This window comes from Hordeum vulgare, chromosome 7H (assembly GCF_904849725.1).
Source record: "Hordeum vulgare subsp. vulgare chromosome 7H, MorexV3_pseudomolecules_assembly, whole genome shotgun sequence".
Classification (NCBI taxonomy): Eukaryota; Viridiplantae; Streptophyta; class Magnoliopsida; order Poales; family Poaceae; genus Hordeum; species Hordeum vulgare.
In genome coordinates, this window is record NC_058524.1 from 133,411,098 (window position 1) to 133,438,181 (window position 27,084).

At 44.1% G+C, this 27,084-nt stretch overlaps 2 protein-coding genes across 2 annotated transcripts; one reads left to right on the top strand and one right to left on the bottom strand.

The window, feature by feature from the left end:
- Nucleotides 1–712: 712 nt before the first annotated feature.
- Nucleotides 713–1,248, top strand: LOC123408485 (GDSL esterase/lipase At5g62930-like). The gene is made up of 3 exons (XM_045101586.1): nt 713–820; nt 905–982; nt 1,072–1,248. Exons 1-3 carry the CDS (start codon nt 719–721, stop codon nt 1,246–1,248), a joined length of 357 nt encoding a protein of 118 aa, XP_044957521.1. The 5' UTR covers nt 713–718.
- Nucleotides 1,249–19,723: 18,475 nt separating this feature from the next.
- On the bottom strand, nt 19,724–23,150 carry LOC123412195 (uncharacterized membrane protein At4g09580-like). The gene is made up of 4 exons (XM_045105139.1): nt 22,765–23,150; nt 21,268–21,379; nt 21,082–21,179; nt 19,724–20,483 (listed from the first exon to the last, which is right to left on the bottom strand). The coding sequence occupies exons 1-3, from the start codon at nt 22,923–22,925 to the stop codon at nt 21,174–21,176; spliced, it is 279 nt and encodes a 92-aa protein (XP_044961074.1). The 5' UTR covers nt 22,926–23,150; the 3' UTR covers nt 19,724–20,483; nt 21,082–21,173.
- Between the last annotated feature and the right edge of the window lie 3,934 nt (nt 23,151–27,084).

Below are 27,084 nucleotides of genomic sequence, written 5' to 3' on the forward strand. Positions count from 1 at the left end.
ACTAACTCCTTAGTCACATTGAGCTCATGATGATGTTCTACCGAGTGGGCCCAGAGATACCTCTCCGTCACACGGAGTGACAAATCCCGATCTCGATTCGTACCAACCCAACAGACACTTTGGGAGGTACCCGTAGTGCCCCTTTATAGTCACCCAGTTACGTTGTGACGTTTGATACACCCAAAGCGCTCCTACGGTATCCGGGAGTTGCACAATCTCACGGTCGAAGGAAAAGACACTTGACATTAGAAAAGCTTTAGCATACGAACAATACGATCTAGTGCTATGCTTAGGATTGGGTCTTGTCCATCACATCATTCTCCCAATGATGTGATCCCGTTATCAATGACATCTAATGCCCATGATCAGGAAACCATGATCATCTGTTGACTAACGAGCTAGCGAACTAGAGGCTTGCTAGGGACACATTGTGATCTATTTATTCACACATGTATTACTGTTTCCTGTTAATACAATTACAGCATGTACAATAGACGATTATCATGAACAAGGAAATATGATAATAACCATTTTATTATTGCCTCTAGGGCATATTTCCAACATAGTACTACGTAGGTAGGATCGCAAGCATGTTTGGAATCCCTTCTTCTTTGATGCTGCATTCCTTTCCCACCATCACCGTGCACAAGCCAATTCCAACCACTATCACATTGCTCACCCACTTTTGGCTTTGGCAGGGGGAGCGGGATCCCAAGACATGTTGCGGCCACGTCTTGTGCTCTTTGGTGACTCCATCACTGAGCAGTCCTTTCGCCCCGGCGGTTGGGGAGTGGCCCTTGCCGACACCTACTCCCGCAAGGTCGAACCAGACCCCATCGATTCTCAAATCCCTTTTGTTTTCCGGTGTATCGATGCCGATATCCAGTGAATTGTTCTGTATCAGGCCGATGTTGTTGTCAGAGGCTATGGTGGGTACAACTCGAGATGGGCCTTGTTCCTGATCCAGCGCATCTTTCCCCTGGTAGGAATAGCTTGCATACAGCTGCTCTGGTGTTAATTATGAGATTACCACAATGATCTGTGTTAAATTAATGAATACTCCCTATGCAGGTTGGCTTACCACCCGTTGCTACGACTATATTCTTTGGCGCTAATGATGCAACGCTTCTAGGACGAACAAGCGAGCGACAACATGTTCCAGTTGAGGAGTACAGACAGAATCTCAAAACAATTGTTAATCATCTTAAGGTGAATTTGAAACAAAATGATAATAATGTTCCTCACTAGTTTGAAGTGTAGAAAAGGGGAAAGCTTATATTTTCTTTTGAAACTCTGACCTGAAGCAGTTTCGGACTAGCTGTAACTCAGCCTGCCTAATGGTATATATATCTGTGGAGCTGTGGATTGGCTTGCTTAGGAGCACAAGTTGCCGGAGTGCCTATTTTGATCACTAGGGCTAGGAAAATCAAGAAGCAGTATTCATATCTTGCTTGCTATCTGTCATAAAAAAGTTATGGAACCTCCATTTCAGAGTTAATGGCCAGTCATTTTGACTCGTTGGTTTATCGAAGTTTCTTTACCTAATGATTAGTACTGCTGGAAACTTGGAACAGAAAACACTGTTGTGGTCCTACCAGACATCAGGACTATTTATATATGTCATTTAATTAGTTATTTGAAGAGTTTCGTGTAGCAGTTTGAATGGAATAGTATCCCTATTTGTGTGTGTGTGTGTGTGTGTGGCTGCCCATCTTTCCAGTTCCAGCTGCTCTGTTTTCACACTAAACACCATGAAGCTTGTTTCAGGCTAGAATATGTCTTCTGGTTCTTCTTTTTTAGATGGAGTTTCTTGAGATGATCTAACCTGAACCTTGAGAGATGTGACTTTACCATGCTTCTCTCTCTCTCTCTCTCTATCTATCTATCTATCTATCTATCTATCTCTCTCTCTCTCTCTCTCTCTCTCTCTCTCTCTCTCTCTCTCTCTATGTATCATTGTATATATGGATGCTATGGAATTTTGGAGCTATGTATGTATGGATGCTATGGAACTATATGTATATATGGATGCTATGGAATTTTGGATGTAGGGATGCTATGGAATTTTGATATATGGATCATGAAATTTTTTATGCAACTTTGGATATATGTTATGTGTTGTGGATCAATAAAACTATTGGGCACATATTATGTATTATATATTTGATATATATGTTATGTGTTGTTGAATTTGTGGTTTTGAAACAAAACATATATATGCCAGAATACCAGATACTAATGGAGCACCATGGGCTATACTAATGGCGCACTGCCTGGTGCGACATTAGTATATATGCCCTGGGAGGCAGACTAATGGAGCACCATGGGCTATACTAATGGCGCACTGCCTCGTGCGCCATTAGTATATATGCCCTGGGAGGCATACTAATGGAGCACCATGGGCTATACTAATGGCGCACAGCCTGGTGTCCCATTAGTATATATGACCTGGGAGGCATACTAATCGAGCACCATGGGCTATACTAATGGCGCACTACCTGGTGCGCCATTAGTAAAAAATTCTAATGGCGTGATGCTAGTGGCGCACCTGTAGTGCGCCATTAGTAGCCAAAACAGGTGCGCCACTAGCAGGCCTTTTCCTAGTAGTGGCTGTTCCTTCCAACTGCTGTCACTACTGCTGTTACTTGCTACTTTGTTGTTACCTGCTGCAAGACTATTTTACTGGCGCCATTGATACAACAAGTCAGGAATAGTCTGCCGTCAACAGACCACTTTTTGTCACCGTTGCTATCATACCACTTTGCTACTGATACTTTGCTTCCAGACACTATTCTTTGAGGTGTGGTTGAATTGACAACTCAGCTGCTAATACTTGAGAATATTCTTTCGCTTCCCCTTGAGTCAAATAAATAAATTTGGGTTGAATACTCTACCCTCGAAAACTGTTGTGATCCCCTACAGTTGTGGGTTATCAATCACTCATCATACCTAGCTACCCATGGGCACACAAGAAATATATATATATAATTCATCATTTATATTCATCCGCTAATCAAGTTTGTCAGTTTTATTACGTCCATGCAACCTACAGGCTAATAGGTAAAGATAGGTCCTAATCCCACCCGAGTATGTGTAGATTGGGTTCGTTTTCCCAAGCTCTGCTCCGGATCCATCCAAAAATTTGGCAGCACCTCCTAGCTATTCTCCTGATACACGTCTCGGCAATAAATAGAGAGGAAGTGTATCCGGAGAATAACAGGGAGGCACTGATGAAATTATGCATCGGATCCGGAACAAAGCATATGGGAAAACGAACCCAATCTTGACATACTCGGGATGTCCATGGATAATGTTGGACAATTCGGAAGAATCATGGTTATAAATATATGCAAATGCATGCATATTTATAACTATAACCCTTCCGAACAGGAGACGCATACTCATCACACATATTGATATATTAATTTACCTATATCTAGCAAGTTTCATCCGAACACCGACCAGAGATGACATTTGTACTCACCCACGAATGCAGGGGCAGAGCTCGTCGAATGCACGGGGGTGTCTCCGAACAGCAGACCTCGCAATGACGATACAACTACACATATAAATCCACCAGATCAACACAAATATTAAATTGGACGATAATTAGCTAAGCATGTCTCTGATTCCATTATTATTTTCTTCTATTTTCTTCTTCTCTTCTTTTCTTCTAAATTTTTGTTTCATCTTTCTCCTCCTCTCATCTTTATTCTTCTTCTTCTTTTTTCTTCTACTTTTTTCTTCTCTTATTTTCTTCTAAGTTTTTTGTTTTCTATCTTATTTTTTCTTTTCTATCTACTTTTTTCTACCTAATAAACGAACTATCTAATTTAACAAAAATAATGAACTATCTCATTTAAAAGAAAAAACAGAAAATAAACTAACTATCTAATTTAACAGAAAAACAGAAAATAAACTAACTATCTAAATTAACTATCTAATTTAAAAGAAAAAAAATAGGGGTGGGGGCACTCACCGGAGTTGGGGACGGCCGGGGCGGCCGAAGGAGGGGGAAGCCGCGGGGAGGGGGAGCTGTGACGAGGAGGTGGCGCCGGTAGTCGGTGAGGGGAGGGGGCAGCGCCAGGGGCGGGGTGTCCGCTGGGGAGGGGCGGTGGCTGATACGTCTCCAACGTATCTATAATTTTTGATGGTTTCATGCTATTATCTTGTCAAACTTTGGATGTTTTGCATGCCTTTTATATATTTTCTGGGACTAACTTATTAACTCAGTGCCAAGTGCTAGTTCCTGTTTTTTTCCGTGATTTTGACCCCTTTCAGAGGAGGATTTTGAACGGAGTCCAAACGGAATGAAACTACCAAAAATATTTTTTTCGGAACAGAAAAAGATCGGAGAGCCGCAGAATCAGGTCAGGGCGCCACCAGGGACCCCACAAGCCCTCATGGCACGGCCAGGCGTGTCGCGGCCCCCTGGCTTGTGGGCTCCCTGAGGCTCCCTTTCCCTAGGTTTTGCGCCTATATATTCCCTAAAAATCCATAAAAAATCAGGAGATCATCGAAAGTACTTTTCCGCCTCCGCAAGCTTCTGTCTCCGCAAGATCCCATCTGGGGCACGTTCTGGTGCCCTTCCGGAGGGGGGATTCGGATACGGAGGGCTTCTTAATCAACACCATGACCTCTCCGATAATGCGTGAGTAGTTCACCATAGACCTACGGGTCCATAGCTAGTAACTAGATGGCTTCTTCTCTCTCTTGGATCTTCAATACAAAGTTCTCCATGATCTTCATGGAGATCTATCCGATGTAATCTTATTTTGCGGTGTGTTTGTCGAGATCCGATGAATTGTGGATTTATGATCTGATTATCTATGAATCTTATTTGAGTTTCTTCTGGTCTCTCTTATGCATGATTTCATATCCTTGTAATTCTCTTCGAGTTGTGGGTTTTTTTTGGCCAGCTAGATCTATGATTCTTGCAATGGGAGAAGTGCTTAGTTTTGGGTTCATACCGTGTGGTGACCTCACCCAGTTACAGAAGGGGTAGCGAGGCACGCATCGTGTTGTTGCCATCAAGGGTAAAAGGATGTGGTTTTCATCATTGGTTTGAGTTTATCCCTCTACATCATGTCATCTTGCCTAAGGCGTTACTCTGTTCATCATGAACTCAATACACTAGATGCAAGTTGGATAGCGGTCGATGTGTGGAGTAATAGTAGTAGATGCAGAAAGTATCGGTCTACTTGTCTCAGACGTGATGCCTATATGTATGATCATTGCCTTAGATATCGTCATGACTTTGCGCGGTTCTATCAATTGCTCGACTGTAATTGTTCACCCACCGTGATATTTGCTATTTTGAGAGAAGCCTCTAGTGAACACTATGGCCCCCGGGTCTACTCCACACCATATTTTTAGCCTTACCCTTTTTACTTCGTTGCACTTTCCGCCTTCAGATCTCACTTTGCAATCAATCTTGAAGGGATTGACAACCCCTTTAAAGCGTTGGGTGCAAGCTCTTTTGTGCTTGCGCAGGTACTCTGGACTTGACGAGATTCTCCTACTAGATAGATACCATGGTTCTCAAACTGAGGGAAATACTTACTGCTCATGTGCTTCATCACCCTATCCTCTTCAAGGGAAAAACCAACGCAAGCAAGTCTCCGTCAACGTGTCAATTTTTGGCGCTGTTGTTTGAGAAGTAGCAGAAGGATTTCTGGCGTCGTTGCTGGGGAAGGACTTTTGTTGCCGTAGCAGAAGAATTTCTGGCGCCGTTGCCGGGGAGGATCAAGTCAAGAACTCATCCAAGTAGGTGTCGCAAACTCATCTCTTGCATTTACTCTGTTTGCCAGTTGCCTCTCGTTTTCCTCTCCCCCACTTCACAATTTGCCCTTTTCTTCGTTTGCCTTTCCTTTGCTTGTGTGCTATGTGCCTTCAATATGGTTGCATCTTCGCTTGCTAAAAATCTAGTGATATGGATCCTCATCCACTTGCTAATCTCTTTAAGAGATCCAATTATGTTGATCCAATTACTAGTGAGTTGAGTGCACTTGACTTTCTCTATGGAGTTTTGCTTGAGATGCGTGAATCTGAAAATTGTGAGGAAGAAATTTATGAAGTGATTCACAAGGGCTCCTTGAATAAATAGCATGATTGCAATGATTTCATTATAAATTCGATTAATGACAATGATGCTAAAAATATGCAAAACCCTAAGCTTGGGGATGCTAGTTTTGCTATGTCCACTACTTGTCGCAATGATATTTGCAATAATATTGAAAGTGGGTTTGGAGAAGTCATGACTTTAGTTGATGATAATCCCACTATTTTTGAAGAGCGTCAACTTTGCATGCATGTGGATCATGAAAAGAATATCCTTTCTGATAGCTATTTTGTTGAATTTGATTATGATCCCACATGTAATTACTATGAGAGAGGAAAATATTGTGGTAGAAACTTTCACGTTACCAAATTACCTCTCGTTATGTGTAGATTGCTATTGTCTCTTTCTTCTTCCTTGCATATGGCAACTATTGGTTGTCTTGCCAATTTGTTTTCCTATAAAATGCCTATGCATAGTAAGTATGTTAGACTTAGATATGTTTGTCGCATGTTTCATGATGCTCTCGCTGTACTTCAATTCTTGTCTTTTGTGTGAGCATCATTGAATTATCAATGCCTAGCTAAGGGTGTTAAACAATAGCGCTTGTTGCGAGGCAACCCAATGAATTTATCCTTTTTCTTTCTATTTTGTTGCGTCCACACCATCATAATTCTATTGTGATTGTGTTTTTTCTTGTGTTTCTTTTTGTGTTTGAGACAAGCAAAACCTTTATGACTAGTCTTGGTAATGGTTGTTTGATCCTCCTGGAAAAAGACAGAAACTTTTCGCTCACGCGATGATTTTTCATTTATATTCAGAAAGAGCTTTTGAGTTGATTCTTTTTGCGGCTGGTTTATATGCCTTTTGTCCAGGCAGTCGTAATTTTTCAGAATTGTTGAGGTACCAGAAGTATATGAAGTATATAGATTCCTACAGACTGGTCTATTTTTGACAGATTATGTTTTTGTTGAGTTGGTTGCTTGTTTTGATGAAACAATGGTTAGTATCTGGGGTACTAGCCATGGAAAAGTGAGAATACAGTATCCCAACACCAAAATAGATAGAATTCAAGTTTTCTGCAGTACCAAGAGAGGTGGTAGTTTGTTTTCTTGTACTAATGATATCACGAGTTTCTGTTTAAGTTTTGTGTTGTGAAGTTTTCATGTTTTGGGTGATGTTCTCATGGACAAAGGGATAAAGAGTGGAAAGAGCTCAAGCTTGGGGATGCCCAAGGCATCCCAAGCCAAATGCAAGGACACCAAAAAGCCTAAGCTTGGGGATGCCCCGGGAAGGCATCCCCTCTTTCGTCTCCAATCCATCGATAATATTACTTGGAGCTATATTTTTATTCACCACATGATATGTGTTTTGCTTGGAGCGTCTTGTATCGTAGGAGTCTTTTATTTTTGTTGTGTCACAATCATCCTTGCTGCACACCTTTTTGAGAGAGAGACATGCACTCATCGTGATTTTGCTAGAATGCTCATAGTGCTTCACTTATATCTTTTGAGCTAGATAATTTTGCTCTATGTGCTTCACTTATATCTCTTAGAGCACGACGGTGTGTGACTTGGTAGTTGGCTTATGCTATGAAAGTAGTCCCAAAGGTGATAGGTGCCCAAAGAGCATACAAAAACCTCCATCTTCATGTGCGTTGATTAGAAAGAGAAGTCTTGATTCCTCTCAATTAGTTTTGAGACGTGGATTTGGTAATATTAAGAGCTATGTTATTAGGGTGTTGTGAATCTAGAGATACTTGTGTTGAAGTTAGTGATTCTCGTAGTATGCACGTATAATGAACCGCTATGTTAGGAAGTCAGAGCATGATTTATCTATTGATTATCATCCTTTGTGTTGAGGTCAGGATCGCGTGATGGTTAACACCTACCAACCCTTCCCCTAGGAGTATGCGTTTAGCACTTTGTTTTGATTAATAATAAAAACTTTCGCAACAAGTATGTGAGTTCTTCAAGACTAATGTGAGTCCATGGTATAGATGCACTTTCACCTTTCACCATTGCTAGCCTCTCTAGTGTCGCGCAATTCTCGCCGGTACACAAACCCACCATATGCCTTCCTCAAAACAGCCACCATACCTACCTACTATGGCATTTTTCAAGCCATTCCGAGATATATTGCCATGCAACTCCCACCGTTCCGTCTCATGACTTGTGCCGTCACTCTCATATTTCCATTGCATGACTGTAAGATAGCTAGTGAGATGTTTCAACGTTACACACCAAGCTAGATCGTTGCACATCCCGGTACACTGCCGGACGCATTTCCTATAGAGTCATCATCATTTTGAGCTTTGAGATGTGATTAAATAAAAGTGTGATGATCATCATTATTAGAGCATTGTCCCATGTGAGGAAATAAAAATAATAAAAAGGAGGCCAAAGAGCCCAAAAAAAAGAGGAGAAAAAAAAGAGGCCTAAGAACCCAAAAAAAAGAGAGAAAAAGAGAGAAGGGACAATGCTACTATCTTTTTCCACACTTGTGCTTCATAATAGCACCATGTTCTTCATGATTGAGAGCCTCTTGCTTTGTCACTACCATATGCTAGTGGGAATCTTCATTATATAACTTGCCTTGTATATTCCAATGATGGGCTTCCTCAAAATTGCCCTAGGTCTTCGTGAGCAAGCAAGTTGGATGCACACCCACTAGTTCTCCTTTTGAGCTTTCACGTACTTATAGCTCTAGTGCATCCCTTGTATGGCAATCCCTACTCATTCACATTGATATCTATTAATGGGCATCTCCATAGCCCTTTGATACGCCGAGTCAATGTGACCATCTCCTCCTTTTTTCTCATAACCAACACCACACTCTATTCCTGTTGGAAATATGCCCTAGAGGCAATAATAAATTAGTTATTATTATATTTCTTAGGTCATGATAATCGTTTATTATCCATGCTATAATTGTATTGATTGGAAACACAATACTTGTGTGGATACATAGACAAAACACTGTCCCTAGTAAGCCTCTAGTTGACTAGCTCGTTGATCAAAGATGGTCAAGGTTTCCTGGCCATAGGCAAGTGTTGTCACTTGATAACGGGATCACATCATTAGGAGAATCATGTGATGGACTAGACCCAAACTAATAGACGTAGCATGTTGATCGTGTCATTTTGTTGCTACTGTTTTCTGCGTGTCAAGTATTTGTTCCTATGACCATGAGATCATATAACTTACGGACACCGGAGGAATGCTTTGTGTGTATCAAACGTCGCAACATAACTGGGTGACTATAAAGATGCTCTACAGGTATCTCCGAAGGTGTTCATTGAGTTAGTGTGGATCGAGACTGGGATTTGTCACTCTGTGTGACGGAGAGGTATGTCGGGGCCCACTCGGTAATACAACATCACACACAAGCCTTGCAAGCAATGTGACTTAGTGTAAGTTGCGGGATCTTGTATTACGGAACGAGTAAAGAGACTTGCCGATAAACGAGATTGAAATAGGTATACGGATACTGACGATCGAATCTCGGGCAAGTAACATACCGAAGGACAAAGGGAATGACATACGGGATTATATGAATCCTTGGCACTGAGGTTCAAACGATAAGATCTTCGTAGAATATGTAGGATCCAATATGGGCATCCAAGTCCCGCTATTGGATATTGACCGAGGAGTCTCTCGGGTCATGTCTACATAGTTCTCGAACCCGCAGGGTCTGCACACTTAAGGTTCAACGTTGTTTTATGCGTATTTGAGTTATATGGTTGGTTACCGAATGTTGTTCGGAGTCCCGGATGAGATCACGGATGTCACGAGGGTTTCCAGAATGGTCCGAAAACGAAGATTGATATATAGGATGACCTCATTTGATTACCGGAAGGTTTTCGGAGTTACCGGGAATGTACCGGGAATGATGAATGGGTTCCGGGAGTTCACCGGGGGGGCAACCCACCCCGGGGGAAGCCCATAGGCATTGGGGGTGCTGCACCAGCCCTTAGTGGGCTGGTGGGACAGCCCAAAACCAAGTGGAGCCCAAAACCGGGAATGCGCATTGGAAGAAAAATCAAAGAGAAAAGAAAAAAAGAAGGAGGTGGGAAAGGGAAGAAGGACTCCACCTTCCAAACCAAGTGGAATTCGGTTTGGGAGGGGGAGACCTTCTCCCTTAGGTTCGGCCGACCCGTTGGGAGTCCTTGGACCCCAAGGCAAGGCTCCTCCCTCCTCCTCCTATATATAGTGGGGTTTTAGGGCTGATTTGAGACAGCTTTGCCACGGCAGCCCGACCACATATCTCCACGGTTTTACCTCTAGATCGCGTTTCTGCGGAGCTCGGGCGGAGCCCTGCTGAGACGAGATCATCACCAACCTCCGGAGCACCGTCATGTTGCCGGAGAACTCTTCTACCTCTCCGTCTCTCTTGCTGGATCAAGAAGGCAGAGATCATCGTCGAGTTGTACGTGTGCTGAACGCGGAGGTGCTGTCCGTTCGGCACTAGATCGTGGGACTGATCGCGGGACGGTTCGCGGGGCGGATCGAGGGACGTGAGGCCGTTCCACTGCATCAACCGCGTTCACTAACGCTTCTGCTGTACGGTCTACAAGGGTACGTAGATCACACATCCCCTCTCGTAGATAGACATCACCATGATAGGTCTTCGTGCGCGTAGGAAATTTTTTGTTTCCCATGCGACGTTCCCCAACAGTGGCATCATGAGCTAGGTTCATGCGTAGATGTCTTCTCGAGTAGAACACAAAAGTTTTTGTGGGCGGTGATGTGCGTTTTGCTGCCCTCCTTAGTCTTTTCTTTATTCCGCGGTATTGTTGGATCAAAGCGGCTCGGACCGACATTACTCGTACGCTTATGAGAAACTGGTTTCATCGCTACGAGTAACTCCGTTGCTCAAAGATGACTGCCGGGTGTCAGTTTCTCCAACTTCAGTTGAATCGGATTTGACCGAGGAGGTCCTTGGATGAGGTTAAATAGCAACCCATATATCTCCGTTGTGGTGTTTGCGTAAGTAAGATGCGATCCTACTAGATAGCCATGGTCACCACGTAAAACATGCAACAACAAAATTAGAGGACGTCTAACTTGTTTTTGCAGGGTATGCTTGTGATGTGATATGGCCAACGATGTGATGTGATATATTGGATGTATGAGATGATCATGTTGTAATAGATAATATCGACTTGCACGTCGATGGTACGGCAACCGGCAGGACCATAGGGTTGTCTTTAAACTAACGTTTGTGCTTCCAGATGCGTTTACTATATTGCTAGGACGTAGCTTTAGTAGTAATAGCATGAGTAGCACGACAACCCCGATGGCGACACGTTGATGGAGATCATGGTGTGATGCTGGTGACAAGAAGATCATGCCGGTGCTTTGGTGATGGAGATCAAGAAGCGCATGATGATGGCCATATCATGTCACTTATGAATTGCATGTGATGTTAATCCTTTTTGCACCTTATCTTGCTTAGAACGACGGTAGCATTATAAGGTGATCTCTCACTAAAATTTCAAGACGAAATTGTGTTCTCCCCGACTGTGCACTGTTGTGACAGTTCTTCGTTTCGAGACACCACGTGATGATCGGGTGTGATAGACTCAACGTTCACATACAACGGGTGCAAAACAATTGCACACGCGGAACACTCGGGTTAAGCTTGACGAGCCTGGCATGTGCAGACATGGCCTCGGAACACATGAGACCGAAAGGTCGAGCATGAATCGTATAGTTGATATGATTAGCATAGGGATGCTTACCACTAAAACTATTCTCGACTCACGTGATGATCGGACTTGAGATAGTGGATTTGGATCATGTACCACTCAAATGACTAGAGAGATGTACTTTTTGAGTGGGAGTTCTTAAGTAATATGATTAATTGAACTAATTGTCATGAACATAGTCTAATGGTCTTTGCGAATTACGATGTAGCTTGCGCTATAGCTCTACTGTTTTTATATGTTCCTAGAGAAAATTTAGTTGAAAGTTGATAGTAGCAAACTTTGCAGACTAGGTCTATAAAACCGAGGATTATCCTTGTTGCTGCACAGAAGGCTTATGTCCTTAATGCACCACTCGGTGTGCTGCACCTCGAGCGTCGTCTGCGGATGCTATGAACATCCGACATACACGTTTCTGATGACTACACGATAGTTCAGTGCATTATACTTAATGGCTTAGAAGCAAGGCGCCGAAAACGTTTTGAAACGTCACGGAACATAAGTGATGTTCTAAAGGGATGAAATTGTGATTTCAAGCTCGTGCCCTTGTTGAGAGGTACGAGACCTCCGACAAGATTCTTTGTCCACAAAGTAAAGGAGAAAAGCTCAATCGTTGAGCGTGTGCTCAGATTGTCTAAGTACGACAATCACTTGAATCAAGTGGGAGTTAATCTTCCAGATGAGATAGTGATGGTTCTCCAAAGTCACTGCCACCAAGCTGTGAGAGCTTCGTGATGAACTATAACATATCAAGGATAGATACAATGATCCTTGAGCGATTCGCGATGTTTGACACTGCGAAAGTAGAAATCAAGAAGGAGCATCAATAGTTGATGGTTTCTAAAACCACTAAGTTTTAAGAAAGGTAAGGGCTAGAAAGGATACTTCGTGAAACAGCAAAACAGTTGCTACACTAATGAAGAGACCCAAGATTAAACCCAAACCTGAGACTGAGTGCTTCTGTAATGAGGGGAACAGTCACTGAGGCGGAGCAACTCTAGATACTTGGTAGATAAGAAGGCTGGCAAAAGTCGAAAGAAGTATATTTGATATACATGATATTGATGTGTACTTTACTAGTACTCCTAGTAGCATGAGGGTATTGGATACCGGTTCGGTTGCTAAGTGATTAGTAACACGAAATGAAAGCTACGGCATAAATGGAGACTAGCTAAAGGCGAGGTGACGATACGTATTGGAAGTGTTTCCAAGGTTGATATGATCAAACATCGCACGCTCCCTCTACCATAGGGATTGGTGTTAAACCTAAATAATTGTTATTTGGTGCTTGCGTTAAGCATGAACATGATTGGATCGTGTTTATTGCAATACGATTATTCATTTAAAGAGAATAATGGTTACTCTATTTTCTCGAATAATCACCTTCAATGGTTTATTGAATCTCGATCGTAGTGTTACACATGTTCATGATATTGGTGCCAAAAGATACGAGTTAATGATGATAGTACCACTTACTGTGGCACTGCCGCTTGAGTCATGTTGGTATAAATTGCATGAAGAGGCTCCATGCTGATGGATCTTTGTACTCACCTGATTTTGAATCACTAGTGACATGCAAATCATACCACATGAGCAAGGACTTGTTTTCATTGAGATGAAATAAGATAGTAACTTGTTGGAAGTGATACATTTTGATGTATGCAGTCCAATGGGTGCTGAGGCACGCAGTGGATATCATTATGTTCCTACTTCACTGACGATTTGAGTAGATACAGGAGTATTTACTTAATGAATCACAAAGTCTGAAATATTGAAAAGTTCAATTCTGTTTCACAGTGAAGTTCGTCGTAACAAGAGGATAAACTGTCTACGATATGATCATAGAAATGAATATCTGAGTTACGAGTTTTGGTACGCAGTTAAGACAATGTGGAAATTGTTTCGCAGTTCATGCCACCTGGAACATCATACCGTGATGATGTGTGTGAACGTCATAGCCACGCACTATTTGGTATGGTGCATACTATGATGTCCCTTATCGAATTACCACTATCGTTTATGGGTTATGCATTAGAGACAACCGCATTCACTTTAAATAGGGCACCACGTATTTCCGTTGAGATGACACAGTATAGACTGAGGTTTAGAGAAATCTAAACTGTCATTTCTTGAAAGTTTGGGTTTTCGACACTTATGTGAAAAAGTTTCAGTCTGATAAGATCGAACCCAAAGCGGATAAATGCATCTTCATAGGATATCCAAAACAGTTGGGTACATCTCCTATCTCAGATCCGAAAGCAAAATGTTTGTTTCTAGAAACGGATCCTTTCTCGAGGAAAGGTTTCTCTCGAAAGAATTGAGTGGGAGGGTCGTAGAACTTGATGAGGTTATTGAACCATCACTTCAACCAGTGTGTAGCAGGGCGCAGGAAGTTGTTCCTGTGGCGCCTACACCAATTGAAGTGGAAGCTGATGATGGTGATCATCAAGCATCGGATCAAGTTACTACAAGCCTCGTAGGTTGACAAGGTCGCGTACTACTATAGAGTTGTACGGTAACCCTGTCTTGGAGGTCATGTTGTTGAGCAACAGTGAACCTATGAGTTATGGAGAAAGCGATGGTGGGCCCAGATTTCGACAAATGGCTGGAAGCCATGAAATCCGAGAGAGGATCCATGTATGAAAACAAAGTGTAGACTTTGGAAGAATTACTTGATGGTCATAGGACTACTGAGTAAAGATGGATCTTTGAAAGGAAGACAGACAATGATGGTGATAAGTCACTATTAAGAAAAGCTCGACTTGTCACAAAGATGTTTCCGACAAGATCAAACAGTTGACTATGATGAGACTTTCTCACTCGTAGCGATGCTAAAGGTCTTTTAGAATTATGTTAGTTGTTGATGCATTATTTATGAAATATTGCATGTAGGATGTCAAAACATTGTTTCCTCGACGGTTTCCTTGAGAAAACATTGTATGTGATACAACCAGAAGGTTTTGTCGATCCTAAAGATACTAGCAAGTATGCAAGCTCCAGTGATCCTTCAATGGACTGGTGCAAGCATCTCGGAGTTGGAATATACACTTTGACGAGATGATCAAAGATTTTGGGTTTGTACAAGGTTTATGAGAAACTTGTATTTCCAAAGAAGTGAGTGGGAGCAGTATAGAATTTCTGATAAGTATATGTGGTTGACATATTGTGGATCAGAAGTAATGTAGAATTTCTGTAAAGCATACAAGGTTGTTTGAAAGGAGTTTTCAAAGGAATACCTGGATTGAGCTACTTGAACGTTGAGCATCAAAGATCTATGGAGATAGATCAAAAGCGCTTAATGAAAGTTTCAATAAGATGCATGCCTTGACATGTTTTTGAAGGAGTTCAAAATAGATCAGCAAAGAAGGAGTTCTTGGTTGCGTTGTAAGGTGTAAATTTGAGTGAGACTCAAAACCCGACCACGGCAGAATAAAGAGAATAGACGAAGGTCGTCTTCTATGCCTTAGCCGTAGAATCTGAAGTATGCCATGCTGTGTACCGCACTTGATGTGTGCCTTGACTCAAAGTCTGTTGAGAGGTACAGAGAGTGGTCCATGATTGAATCACTAGCAGTGGTCAAAATTTATCCTTAGTAACTAATGGACTAAGGAATTTTTCTCGATTATGGAGGTGGTTAAAGAGTTCGTCGTAAAGGGTTACGTTGATGCAAGCTTTGACACTAATCCGAATAACTATGAGTAGTGAAACGGATTCGTACAGTAGAGTAGATATTTGGAGCATTTCCGAATAACACGTAGTAGCAGCATCTATAAGATGACATAAAGATCTGTAAAGAACGCACGGATCTGAAAGTTTCAGAACCGTTGACTAAAACCTCTCTCACGAGCAAGACGTGATCAGACCCCATAACTATATGGGTGTTGGATTCGTTGGAATCACATGGTGATGTGAACTAGATTATTGACTCTAGTGCAAGTGGGAGACTATTGGAAATATGCCCTAGAGGCAATAATAAATTAGTTATTATTATATTTCTTAGTTCATGATAATCGTTTATTATCCATGCTATAATTGTATTGATTGGAAACACAATACTTGTGTGGATACATAGACAAAACACTGTCCCTAGTAAGCCTCTAGTTGACTAGCTCGTTGATCAAAGATGGTCAAGGTTTCCTGGCCATAGGCAAGTGTTGTCACTTGATAACGGGATCACATCATTAGGAGAATCATGTGATGGACTAGACCCAAACTAATAGACGTAGCATGTTGATCGTGTCATTTTGTTGCTACTGTTTTCTGCGTGTCAAGTATTTGTTCCTATGACCATGAGATCATATAACTTACGGACACCGGAGGAATGCTTTGTGTGTATCAAACGTCGCAACGTAACTGGGTGACTATAAAGATGCTCTACAGGTATGTCCGAAGGTGTTCGTTGAGTTAGTATGGATCGAGACTAGGATTTGTCACTCCGTGTGACGGAGAGGTATCTCGGGGCCCACTCGGTAATACAACATCACACACAAGCCTTGCAAGCAATGTGACTTAGTGTAAGTTGCGGGATCTTGTATTACGGAACGAGTAAAGAGACTTGCCGATAAACGAGATTGAAATAGGTATACGGATACTGACGATCGAATCTCGGGCAAGTAACATACCGAAGGACAAAGGGAATGACATACGGGATTATATGAATCCTTGGCACTGAGGTTCAAACGATAAGATCTTCGTAGAATATGTAGGATCCAATATGGGCATCCAGGTCCCGCTATTGGATATTGACCGAGGAGTCTCTCGGGTCATGTCTACATAGTTCTCGAACCCGCAGGGTCTGCACACTTAAGGTTCAACGTTGTTTTATGCGTATTTGAGTTATATGCTTGGTTACCGAATGTTGTTCGGAGTCCCGGATGAGATCACGGACGTCACGAGGGTTTCCGGAATGGTCCGGAAACGAAGATTGATATATAGGATGACCTCATTTGATTACCGGAAGGTTTTCGGAGTTACCGGGAATGACGAATGGGTTCCGGGAGTTCACCGGGGGGGGCAACCCACCCCGGGGGAAGCCCATAGGCATTGGGGGTGCTGCACCAGCCCTTAGTGGGCTGGTGGGACAGCCCAAAAAAGCCCTATGCGCATTGGAAGAAAAATCAAAGAGAAAAGAAAAAAAAAGAAGGAGGTGGGAAAGGGAAGAAGGACTCCACCTTCCAAACCAAGTGGAATTCGGTTTGGGAGGGGGAGACCTTCCCCCTTAGGTTCGGCCGACCCCTTGGGAGTCCTTGGACTCCAAGGCAAGGCTCCCCCTCCTCCTCCTATATATAGTGGGGTTTTAGGGCTGATTTGGGACAACTTTGCGAGGGCAGCCCGACCACATATCTCCACAGTTTTACCTCTAGATCGCGTTTCTGCGGAGCTCGGGCAGAGCCCTGCTGAGACGAGATCATCACCAACCTCTGGAGCGCCGTCACGCTGCCGGAGAACTCTTCTACCTCTCCGTCTCTCTTGCTGGATCAAGAAGACAGAGATCATCGTCGAGCTGTACGTGTGCTGAACGCGGAGGTGCCGTCCGTTCGGCACTAGATCGTGGGACTGATCGCGGGACGGTTCGCGGGGCGGATCGAGGGACGTGAGGACGTTCCACTACATCAATCGCGTTCACTAACGCTTCTGCTGTACGGTCTACAAGGGTACGTCGATCACACATCCCCTCTCATAGATGGACATCACCATGATAGGTCTTCGTGCGCGTAGGAAAAATTTTGTTTCCCATGCGACGTTCCCCAACAATTCCACCTATAGTGCTATATCCATGGTTCACGCTCATGTATTGCGTGATAGTTATAAAAAGTTTGAGAAAGTAAGAGTTCAAAAACAATTACTTGGCCAATACCGGGGTTGTGGATGATTTACATTAGTTGTGTGAGGATTATGGAGCATAGCCAGACCATATGATTTTGTAGGGATAACTTTCCTTAGCCTTGTTATTTTTAAAGTTCATGATTACCTTGCAAGTTTTCTTGAAGTATTATCGTTTTCATGTCAATAGCAAACTATTGTTTCGAATATTACGGAGCTGAACATTCATGTCACGTGAAAGAAGTTGCGAAGGATAACTATGCTAGGTAGCATTCCACATCAAAAATTCAGTCTTTATCACTTCCCTACTCAAGGACGAGCAGGAGTTAAGCTTGGGGATGCTTGATACGTCTCCAACGTATCTATAATTTTTGTTGGTTTCATGCTATTATCTTGTCAAACTTTGGATGTTTTGCATGCCTTTTATATATTTTCTGGGACTAACTTATTAACTCAGTGCCAAGTGCGAGTTCCTGTTTTTTTCCATGATTTGACCCCTTTCAGAGGAGGATTTTCAACGGAGTCCAGACGGAATGAACTGCCAAATAAAATTTTTCCGGAACAGAAAAAGATCTGAGATCCCGAGAATCAGGGCAGGGGCCACGAGGGACCCCACAAGCCCTCATGGCGCGGCCAGGGGGCCCGTGGCCCCCTGGCTTGTGGGCTCCTTGAGGCTCCGTTGCCCCAGGTTTCGCGCCTATATATTCCCTAAAAATCCATAAAAAATCACGAGATCATCGAAAGTACTTTTCCGCCGCCGCAAGATTCTCTCTCCGCAAGAACCCATCTGGGGCACGTTTTGGTGCCCTGCCGGGGGGGATTCAGATACGGAGGGCTTCTTCATCAACACCATGACCTCTCCGATGATGCGTGAGTAGTTCACCATAGACCTACGGGTCCATAGCTAGAACTAGATGGCTTCTTCTCTCTCTTCGATCTTCAATACAAAGTTCTCCATGATCTTCATGGAGATCTATCCGCTGTAATCTTTTTTTGCGGTGTGTTTTTCGATATCCGATGAATTGTGGATTTATGATCAGATTATCTATGAATCTTATTTGAGTTTCTTCTCATCTCTCTTATGCATGATTTCATATCCTTGTAATTCTCTTTGAGTTGTGTGTTTTGTTTGGCCAATTAGATCGATGATTCTTGCAATGGGAGAAGTGCTTGGTTTTGGGTTCATACCGTGATGTGACCTCACCCAGTGACAGAAGGGGTAGCGAGGCACGCATCATGTTGTTGCCATCAAGGGTAAAAAATGGGGTTTTCATCATTGGTTTGAGTTTATCCCTCTACATCATGTCATCTTGCTTAAGGCGTTACTCTGTTCGTCATGAACTCAATACACTAGATGCATGCTGGATAGCGGTCGATGTCTGGAGTAATAGTAATAGATGCAGAAAGTATCGGTCTACTTGTCTTGGACGTGATGCCTGTATGTATGATCATTGCCTTAGATATCGTCATGACTTTGTGCGGTTCTATCAATTGCTCGACAGTAATTTGTTCACCCACCGTGATATTTGCTATTTTGAGATAAGCCTCTAGTGAACACTATGGCCCCCCGGTCTACTCCACACTATATTTTACGCCTTACTCTTTTTACTTCGTTGCACTTTCCGCCTTCAGATCTCACATTGCAATCAATCTTGAAGGGATTGACAACCCCTTTAAAGCGTTGGGTGCAAGCTCTTTTGTGTTTACGCAGGTACTCTGGACTTGACGAGATTCTCCTACTGGATTGATACCTTGGTTCTCAAACTAAGGGAAATACTTACTGATCATGTTCTCACTACTAGGAAAAGGCCTGCTAGTGGCGCACCTGTTTTGGCTACTAATGGCGCACTATATGTGCGCCACTAGCATCACGCCATTAGAATTTTTTAATAATGGCGCACCAGGCAGTGCGCCATTAGTATAGCTCATGGTGCGCCATTAGTATGCCTCCTAGGTGCGCCATTAGTATACCTCCCAGGTGCGTCATTAGTATGCCTCCCAGGTGCGCCATTAGTATAGCTCACGGTGATGACGAGACATCGCAGAGTTAACATATTTATTGTGTGCCAATTCCTTCTACTTTTCTTTTCCTAACCAACAATTAAAATAATAAGAGTTACAGAGTTACCGATCCATATAAACACCTCATGGTGCCAAACATCATAGGGCTTTATAGGTTTGTTACAGGCTATCACTGTTCAAAACTTCAGTATTGTGCAGAAGCACACATGCTACAAATAAGCTGAAAGAGCTGATACACAAAACTGCTAAAATTGTGGTGAAACCAAGAAACTTCAAGAACCAGCCTCTACGACACAACATAGAACCTCAAGATCTAGTCATCACCGTGGAACTGTAAACGAATCAACGGATCCTGGCTTAGCACGCCATCTGCCAAAAAATGGGGCCTTTCTAAGAAGCTCAAGCATCTGCTAGTACTCACAAGCCATATCCTGCGACAGAGATGAGACATCTCAAACCTTCACTTATTGTATTCACAATCATTGCTCACAAGGAATCGGAAATCATTTAATGTAATCTAGCTCTGTGCCTTCAACTCATTATCCATCTGAGTAATTAAAAACCATACAGTATAGGATAAAATCCCTTAATTGCACGATAAGCAATCTTCTCATGATGGAACTTTGTGACTAATGGATGTTCAAGTGATATGAAGGCCACTGCCAATCTTATCCTGCCATCAAAACGCAGATATTTTGCCAGGCTTACATCAGGAATTCAGAATGCTAGGAATGAGAAAGGGAACTCTCTTACTTGCAGAGCAATGACTCGGTGGAGGGGAAGGATGTTGCCTTTGAAGATGTGCCTTGTTTCCTCCCAGTTGTTCCTAAAATAACTTCATGCAAACCAGATTTATTCCAGCATATTGAGTACCTAATAAAACATTAATGGCAAAGCTAAGCTTCTATTTAAAAGTTCAACCAAAGAATGGTGCATGAAGATACAGTCAGAGCAAAATACAAAGGAGTTCAAAATGGCAACAAACCATATTAACTGTGTTGTCCAAACAGGGTTTCTTTTCACTTTCAGGTTGATAAATAAACTTATAAACAAAGGCCAAGGATTTTTTTTCCTCCACAAAACGGCAATATCATACTGGGGATGACATTGTTCAAATTGTTCCTACATGCCATTAACAATTTGAGCTCATGTCTGCTCCTTCCGTGAGTTGGAAATTTTTGGAGCCTAATATGAACTGTACTGCTACACCTGCTACAAACTAGAGAAGATTTATTCAGCTATTGTCCGCAAGAAAAAAGATGATTTACTTTGTTATGCTTCTTGTGTTGAATCGAACGGCATGCCAACAGTACATGCAAACATCTCTTATCAGGTATAATAAGTCTAGCATTTGGACCTTGCTAGGTATAATAAGTCTAGCATTTGGACCCTGAGACATCCTGTTCCTGAATCACTTGACGGCAGAATTCAGTTAATTATAGTCTCATATCAGCAACATTCAGTATCATACTTAGCTTCTCCTCTGTGATTAGCTGCTCCGGCGTCATTTCCTCCGCATGGTATGCATCATGCTCCAGACCTACGTCCGACATCCCGTGTGGTTCAGATCTGATATTTTCAAAGGTGATTTGCATCAGCGATAAGGATTCAGATGCAGAATGGATATCAAACAAGAAGGAAAGGTGGATCAAAGTACCTGATACAAAGTAGCGCATGTTCGTCCTCTGGTCTCTGAAGAGTTGTGATTCTTTTGCGTTGCCCCATCAGAAATAAGCCAGATGACAATCAGTTCGATTCTGACAGGCTTGCTGAACAACAAAAACATTAGGTGAGTTCGTCTGGCCACAGCACGAACACCAACAGTTTTCCAATCAGCTTCGACAGGAAATAGCAGGAAGAAGCGCCAGCAGAGGCAGCAAAGACAACCAGAGCCACGCCCCGGAGTGGCCTGAATAGAGCACCAGCAAGCAATGACATGAATATTGTCCCTGGGATCATGAAGATCTACATGAAATGTACACGGCACAGTAACCTATCAACACCTTTACGGTGTAGTCACTGGTATAGTTCTCAAGATGGCCACTGCAAGGAAACAGTTTGATGGTTAGAAATTGAGGGGAAAAAATTCCATCGTCGGCATGCAGCACAAGAAATTGGACGCTCCCAGTGCACATGTATTTCAGCTTAGGCAAATAATCAGTTAATCACCATAACAATGGAATCATAACGCAATGATGTGCATTGCATAACTGTAAAGCGTGCAGATAGCTCACACGTCTACAACAGATACAGGTTACGTGTGGTGATTATCAATAATATAGAGGCACATGTAACATGCCAGGACCAGGTCCAATGCATATCTCGGGAATAGTTGGCAAAGCGGCAAGAAAGCGACATGGTAATTTGAGAAAAATAAAGTAGTAAATGATTGCTTACTTTATCAAGAAAAGAATGTGTCAAATTTCTTTTTTTATTATAGCTTAGTCCAGGGAAGCATGCTAAATTGGTACATCAATCCCGTTAAGAGTAACAATTGGAAATGCAGGGTCATGTGTTAGAGCTAACAAGATGGTGATGTGTGATACACATTACTGTTCCAGGGTCATGTGTTTCCAATTTTGACGAGCAGTTTGAAATATATTACTGCCAAACATGATTTACTACCAAAGATGCAGCATGAATTGAATGATTTATTTATTTTTTAAACCAGATCCATGTTCCCCTTCTGGCATAGACACAAGCAGCTCTGCCAAACCAAGGGTGAGGTCGTTACCAAATCAAGAGACGGCCACCACTTATTCGTTGCAAACTAGCATCAATCAACTGTTCCATTCATAAGGCTTGGATCCATGAGAAGCAGGTGATTTCCGCATTGAAAACCTACCCCCAAAATCTCCGCGCACAACGCAATGGCACGATGAATCTGTGAATCTACTGGCTGTCAGATCCAGTTAAACCCATGCGCTTTAGACAAACGATTAAAGGAACGCAAATCGAATCGCCTCTATTCCACGTCCAATCCGAACATAAAGGAGGAAGACGAGCACGCGCGCGCGCGCGCACGCCGGAAAACAACGCGAATGGGGAAACCTGCGGCATGCGATTGGCCGGAAAAGACGGGGGGACGCAACCGACGACGCACCAACGGAAACTTGTATAGAAACAAAATGAAGGATAGGATGGTGGTGATTACGTGAGGATTTGTAGTTCGTGGAGGTTGCGGGGCAACTTGAGGAAGCTGTAGTCGGAGTCCGGCATGGAGAGGTAGACCTCGACGAGGCCCGCGGCGAAGGCGGCGGCGACCCCGGCGCCGAGCGCGGCCTCCCAGAGCGGGAACCGGTCCTCCCTCCCCATCCCCTCCTCCTCCTCCTCCTGCGGGAATCCAGCCGGGGTCCGGGCGAGGCGAGGAGCAAAAGGGAGAACGATGGAAATTCGGCTGAGGTATGGTGAATCGGGAGCGGCGGCGGTATTGGAGTAGAGATCGAGCGCGTGATCTGAATATTTCGAGATATTTTGTTAGTTGGAAAGCGGGAGTGGTGGACATTGAGCGCGCAAGCTCAAAGGAGTGGTGCTATGTGGCTGTCCAAAATATCAGGTTACTAAACGCGCACGACCTACAAATGCGCCATTAGTAACCCTGGTTACTAATGGCGCACCAGCTGGTGGTGCGTCATTAGTAGTTTTGCAAATAAAAACTTATAGTAGTGGCGCACTGGGTGAGTGGTGCGCCGCGCCATTAGTATTTTTGGAAAAAAATTAGTAGAGGCGCACCGTGTGTGTGGTGCGCCATTAGTGTCCATCACACTAATGGTGCACCTGCACATGGTGCGCCACTACTATATAGTAGTGGCGCACCACTTGTCTGGTGCGCCATTAGTGTCTATATTATCTATAGCCCTTTTCCTAGTAGTGGTTGCATGACCCTTTCCTCTTCAAGGGAAAAACCAACGGAAGCAAGTCTCCGTCAACGTGTCAATTTCTGACGCTATTGTTTGAGAAGTAGCAGTGGCCACTAGGGAGGGGGAGCCTTGGGGAGGGTGCGGCGCCAGGTGCCGGCGAGGAGAGGGCTGCGCCGGGGGCGATGGAGGGGTCGCCGGCTGCGGGGTGGTGCTGGATCCAGACGCATGGGTGGAGATAGAGAGGGGGAGAGAGTAGGGGTAGTGGAGGCAAGGGTGGGGGAACGACCGTTATAGGCACGTCCCCTTTGTCGTTTGCCCCCAGATGCAAAGAGACCCACGACATATGGCAAAGGCCAAGCGGACGGCAAAGAGCTTGCCCGTTGGACCTGTCGAGGTATATGGTCCAGTGGGACCCTTCTTGCCTCTTTGCCGTCTGCCCTGGGTCTCTTTGCCGTTCGCTGGCAGACGACAAAGGTCTGGCTGATGGCAAACGGTCCGTTTACCATCAGTCAGCACTTTATCATCTGCTTTAGGCCAGCTGATGGCACAGAGCATTTTTGCCATCAGCAAGAAGACGACAAAGAACTGGGTGATGTCAAATTACTGGATTCCAGTAGTGATACTTAAATACTCGTACGAAATTAATATGTTTAGCCACAACGAAGTTGGGGGTTCTGGTCGCGCCGGAGATGACTATTTTCAGGAAGCAAATGATTTTTTTCAATTACGCGGACCAATGCACATTCGGGATGCAGCGTGGCAGTGAGACCAACCCCGACACCGACGCTCGCAACGACACCAACAGTGGCACCGACACCGACACCGCCCCCAAGTCCGACAACGATGCTGACTTAGTCGGTGAAGGACCGAAGCCAAAGAGGGCAAGAAAACCAAACAAGCTCGGCACTGGACAAATCGTGGTCACGGCGATCCACTCCATGAAATTAGAGCCAACGGAGCCAGAAAAAGCGTGCAATTGTTACGGCAATCAACTTAGATGCATCCTCAGGAAAACCGCCAACATCAACGATGAAAGTTAAATAAGATACCATATATGGAGCACACGCTCCTAACGAAATTGCACGACAGGTTCCTGTTACCAAACCAGGATTAAGACAAACGTCCGTGGAATGACAAACACATGACAAAGATAAACAACAAGGCAATGGTGGCGTTCACCAACGCCTTGTCTTCCTCGAAAGCATGGGTAAAAAATCCATTTTGAAGAATGAAACGTGGTCAAAGATTCATGTTGACAATCCATCAATAAAGGAAGAGGACTTCAAAAAATTCAAAGAGACTTGCGCTACCACTAGTGGAAAAAAGGCTATTAGTGGCGCACCTATATTGGCTATTAGTGGCGCACTCTAGGTGCGCCACTATTATCACGCCATTAGTAACCAAGGCTACTAGTGGCGCACCACATGGTGCGCCATTACTAAGCCCACAGGTGCGCCACTAGTAGCCTTGGTTACTAATGGCGCATTGTTGTTCGATGCGCCACAAGAGGCCATCGGTACTACCGCTGGCAGCAGCGGTACTTTCGCTCGTCCTCGAGCGGTAGTACCGCTAGGACCATTCAATAATGAATGTTAGTAATGGCGCACCTTCTAGTGGTGTGCTATTAGTACCCTTGGTTATTAATGGCGAACTATTGCCCGATGTGCCACAAGAGGCCAGCGGTACTACTGCTGGCAGCAGCGGTACTACCGCTGGTCCCCAAGCGGTACTACCGCTGGTCCCCAAGCGGTACTACCGCTGGTCCCCAAGCGGTACTACCGCCAGCTCCAGCGGTACTACCGCTCGGGCCATTTTTTTTTGTTTTTTTTTATATTTGCACAGGTTACAAAATACATTAGCACACAGAATATAAACTACACATTTATCGAATACAATAGAAGATTAGTCTCCGAATACAATTCATAATATTAGTCTCTGAATTCAAAATAGCGAATAAAGTTAGAACATTACAAGTGTCGAGACCGCGAGTAGCGAGTTTCTCTTCACATTACAAGTCGATATCTACACTACCATCACATAGAAGAGGGTTGCGGTCACGATGAGCATCATCACGATGAAACTGGTCTTCATCTGGTTCCTCCTCCGCTCCCTCCTCTCCCCCGCTAGATAGCGTGCGTATCTAGCTTCCGCCTCCGCCCTAGTGGTGTACCCTTTGAAACTGTTACCGCTGAAACGGTGAACCTGTCTCCGACACTCCTCCCAGTCGTCGGAGACTCTGGGAACCTCACCCTTGTACACGACATACGACGGCATCTCGATGCACTAGACAAACAAAACGTTAGTAGCAATTCACATATAATATATAAGCATTGATTACATATAAGTTGAACGACTGTCCAAACTAAAGAGACATACAAGTTCATTAAAGTTTAATTACAACAAGAGCTAATTGATATTTCAGAACTACATAGCATCAATACTTTCGTGATGGTCATGAATGTCGGTCGTTGTCAGCCTACATTTGTAGCGTTGTATCTATTTCATTGTTGGACGGTTGACAGATGAGGTAGAACTGCCCCAATCTAGGAAGGACATCTTCATAGATGATTTCCGCAAACTCCGACTGGATGCGAAAGAATTCTTGTCTGATGTCATGGTCCTGGATTACCGACAAGCGTGCGGCCCATTCTTTGAGATCATTTGGTAGCATACGGTGATGCTGTGTGACAGCCCGATGCCGACGTTCTAGAAGCTTCCCCTCTCTTTCCGTTTTCATCGTTTGGCTTATTTTATTTGTCGTGTCATCATCGCATCATGCGCATCATCAGCATTGCATCGGTGTCTCCGTTGCCGCCCGTTTTCAAAACTTGCATTCGTTAGTAGTCGCCGGTTCTCGTCGTTGTCCGTTCCGAGCCCAACCGCACTCGCACGCGCCCGCGGCACCGTCGAAACCCTGTTTTTAAAGTGCGTTTAAAACTTTCTCTGATCCAGGTGAAACTTGGCACGCGGTCGCGATTAGATATAGCTAGGCCGCCTGTCGAATTTCGTCGCGATCGGAGACCGTCTGGTACTCGAACGGTCGACCGTAGCGGCACCGTATTCGGGCTACCGACGGACGTCTGTCGGTGTTTTAAATTACGTTGCCGGGTCGCCCGTTTTCCCTCTCATCTTCGCCTAGCCCCTCTGCACAGTGTGTCGACCCTACGCGCAGCCCAGTCCGAAAACCTCCCGGAACCCGAACCCGGGTGCTCGTGACCGTGGGGTCCGGATCAACCCCGTTTTACCGCAAACCGTCATCAGTTTGTCCATTGGACCCTAATCTATTTATCGTGACCGCTCGATTACGATCGGAGGGTCCTAAGCTAGTTTGTTTTCTTATTTGGTCCAAACACTAACTCCTAGAAGCCTTGTCCCAACATCCGCCGCCACCTGTTGTCTCCCACCTCGGGATCCCCCAGATGTAAACCGAGTCAACCACGCAGGCTTCCACCTCTCCCTGGCTCATGAGCAGCCAACCCACCCATAGTCCTGAGCTCGCCCTCGCGCCCATGGCGCCCGAAGTGAGGGGATCCGCAGCGCCAGCTCCCCTGCGCCGTTAGCCTCCGGTAGGTGTCCGCGACCGGGGTCTCTGCGGCACCAGCTGCCAGCAAGCT

Bases quoted from the DNA above. Each gene is read 5' to 3' on its own strand.
- LOC123408485 (XM_045101586.1), top strand. From the start codon at position 719: ATGTTGCGGCCACGTCTTGTGCTCTTTGGTGACTCCATCACTGAGCAG. The intron at 821-904 runs GTCGAACCAGAC...GTTCTGTATCAG, and splicing joins CCGACACCTACTCCCGCAAG to GCCGATGTTGTTGTCAGAGG. The intron at 983-1,071 runs GTAGGAATAGCT...CTCCCTATGCAG, and splicing joins TCCAGCGCATCTTTCCCCTG to GTTGGCTTACCACCCGTTGC.
- LOC123412195 (XM_045105139.1), bottom strand. From the start codon at position 22,925: ATGGGGAGGGAGGACCGGTTCCCGCTCTGGGAGGCCGCGCTCGGCGCC. The intron at 21,380-22,764 runs GTAATCACCACC...TTTGTTGTTCAG, and splicing joins CACGAACTACAAATCCTCAC to CAAGCCTGTCAGAATCGAAC.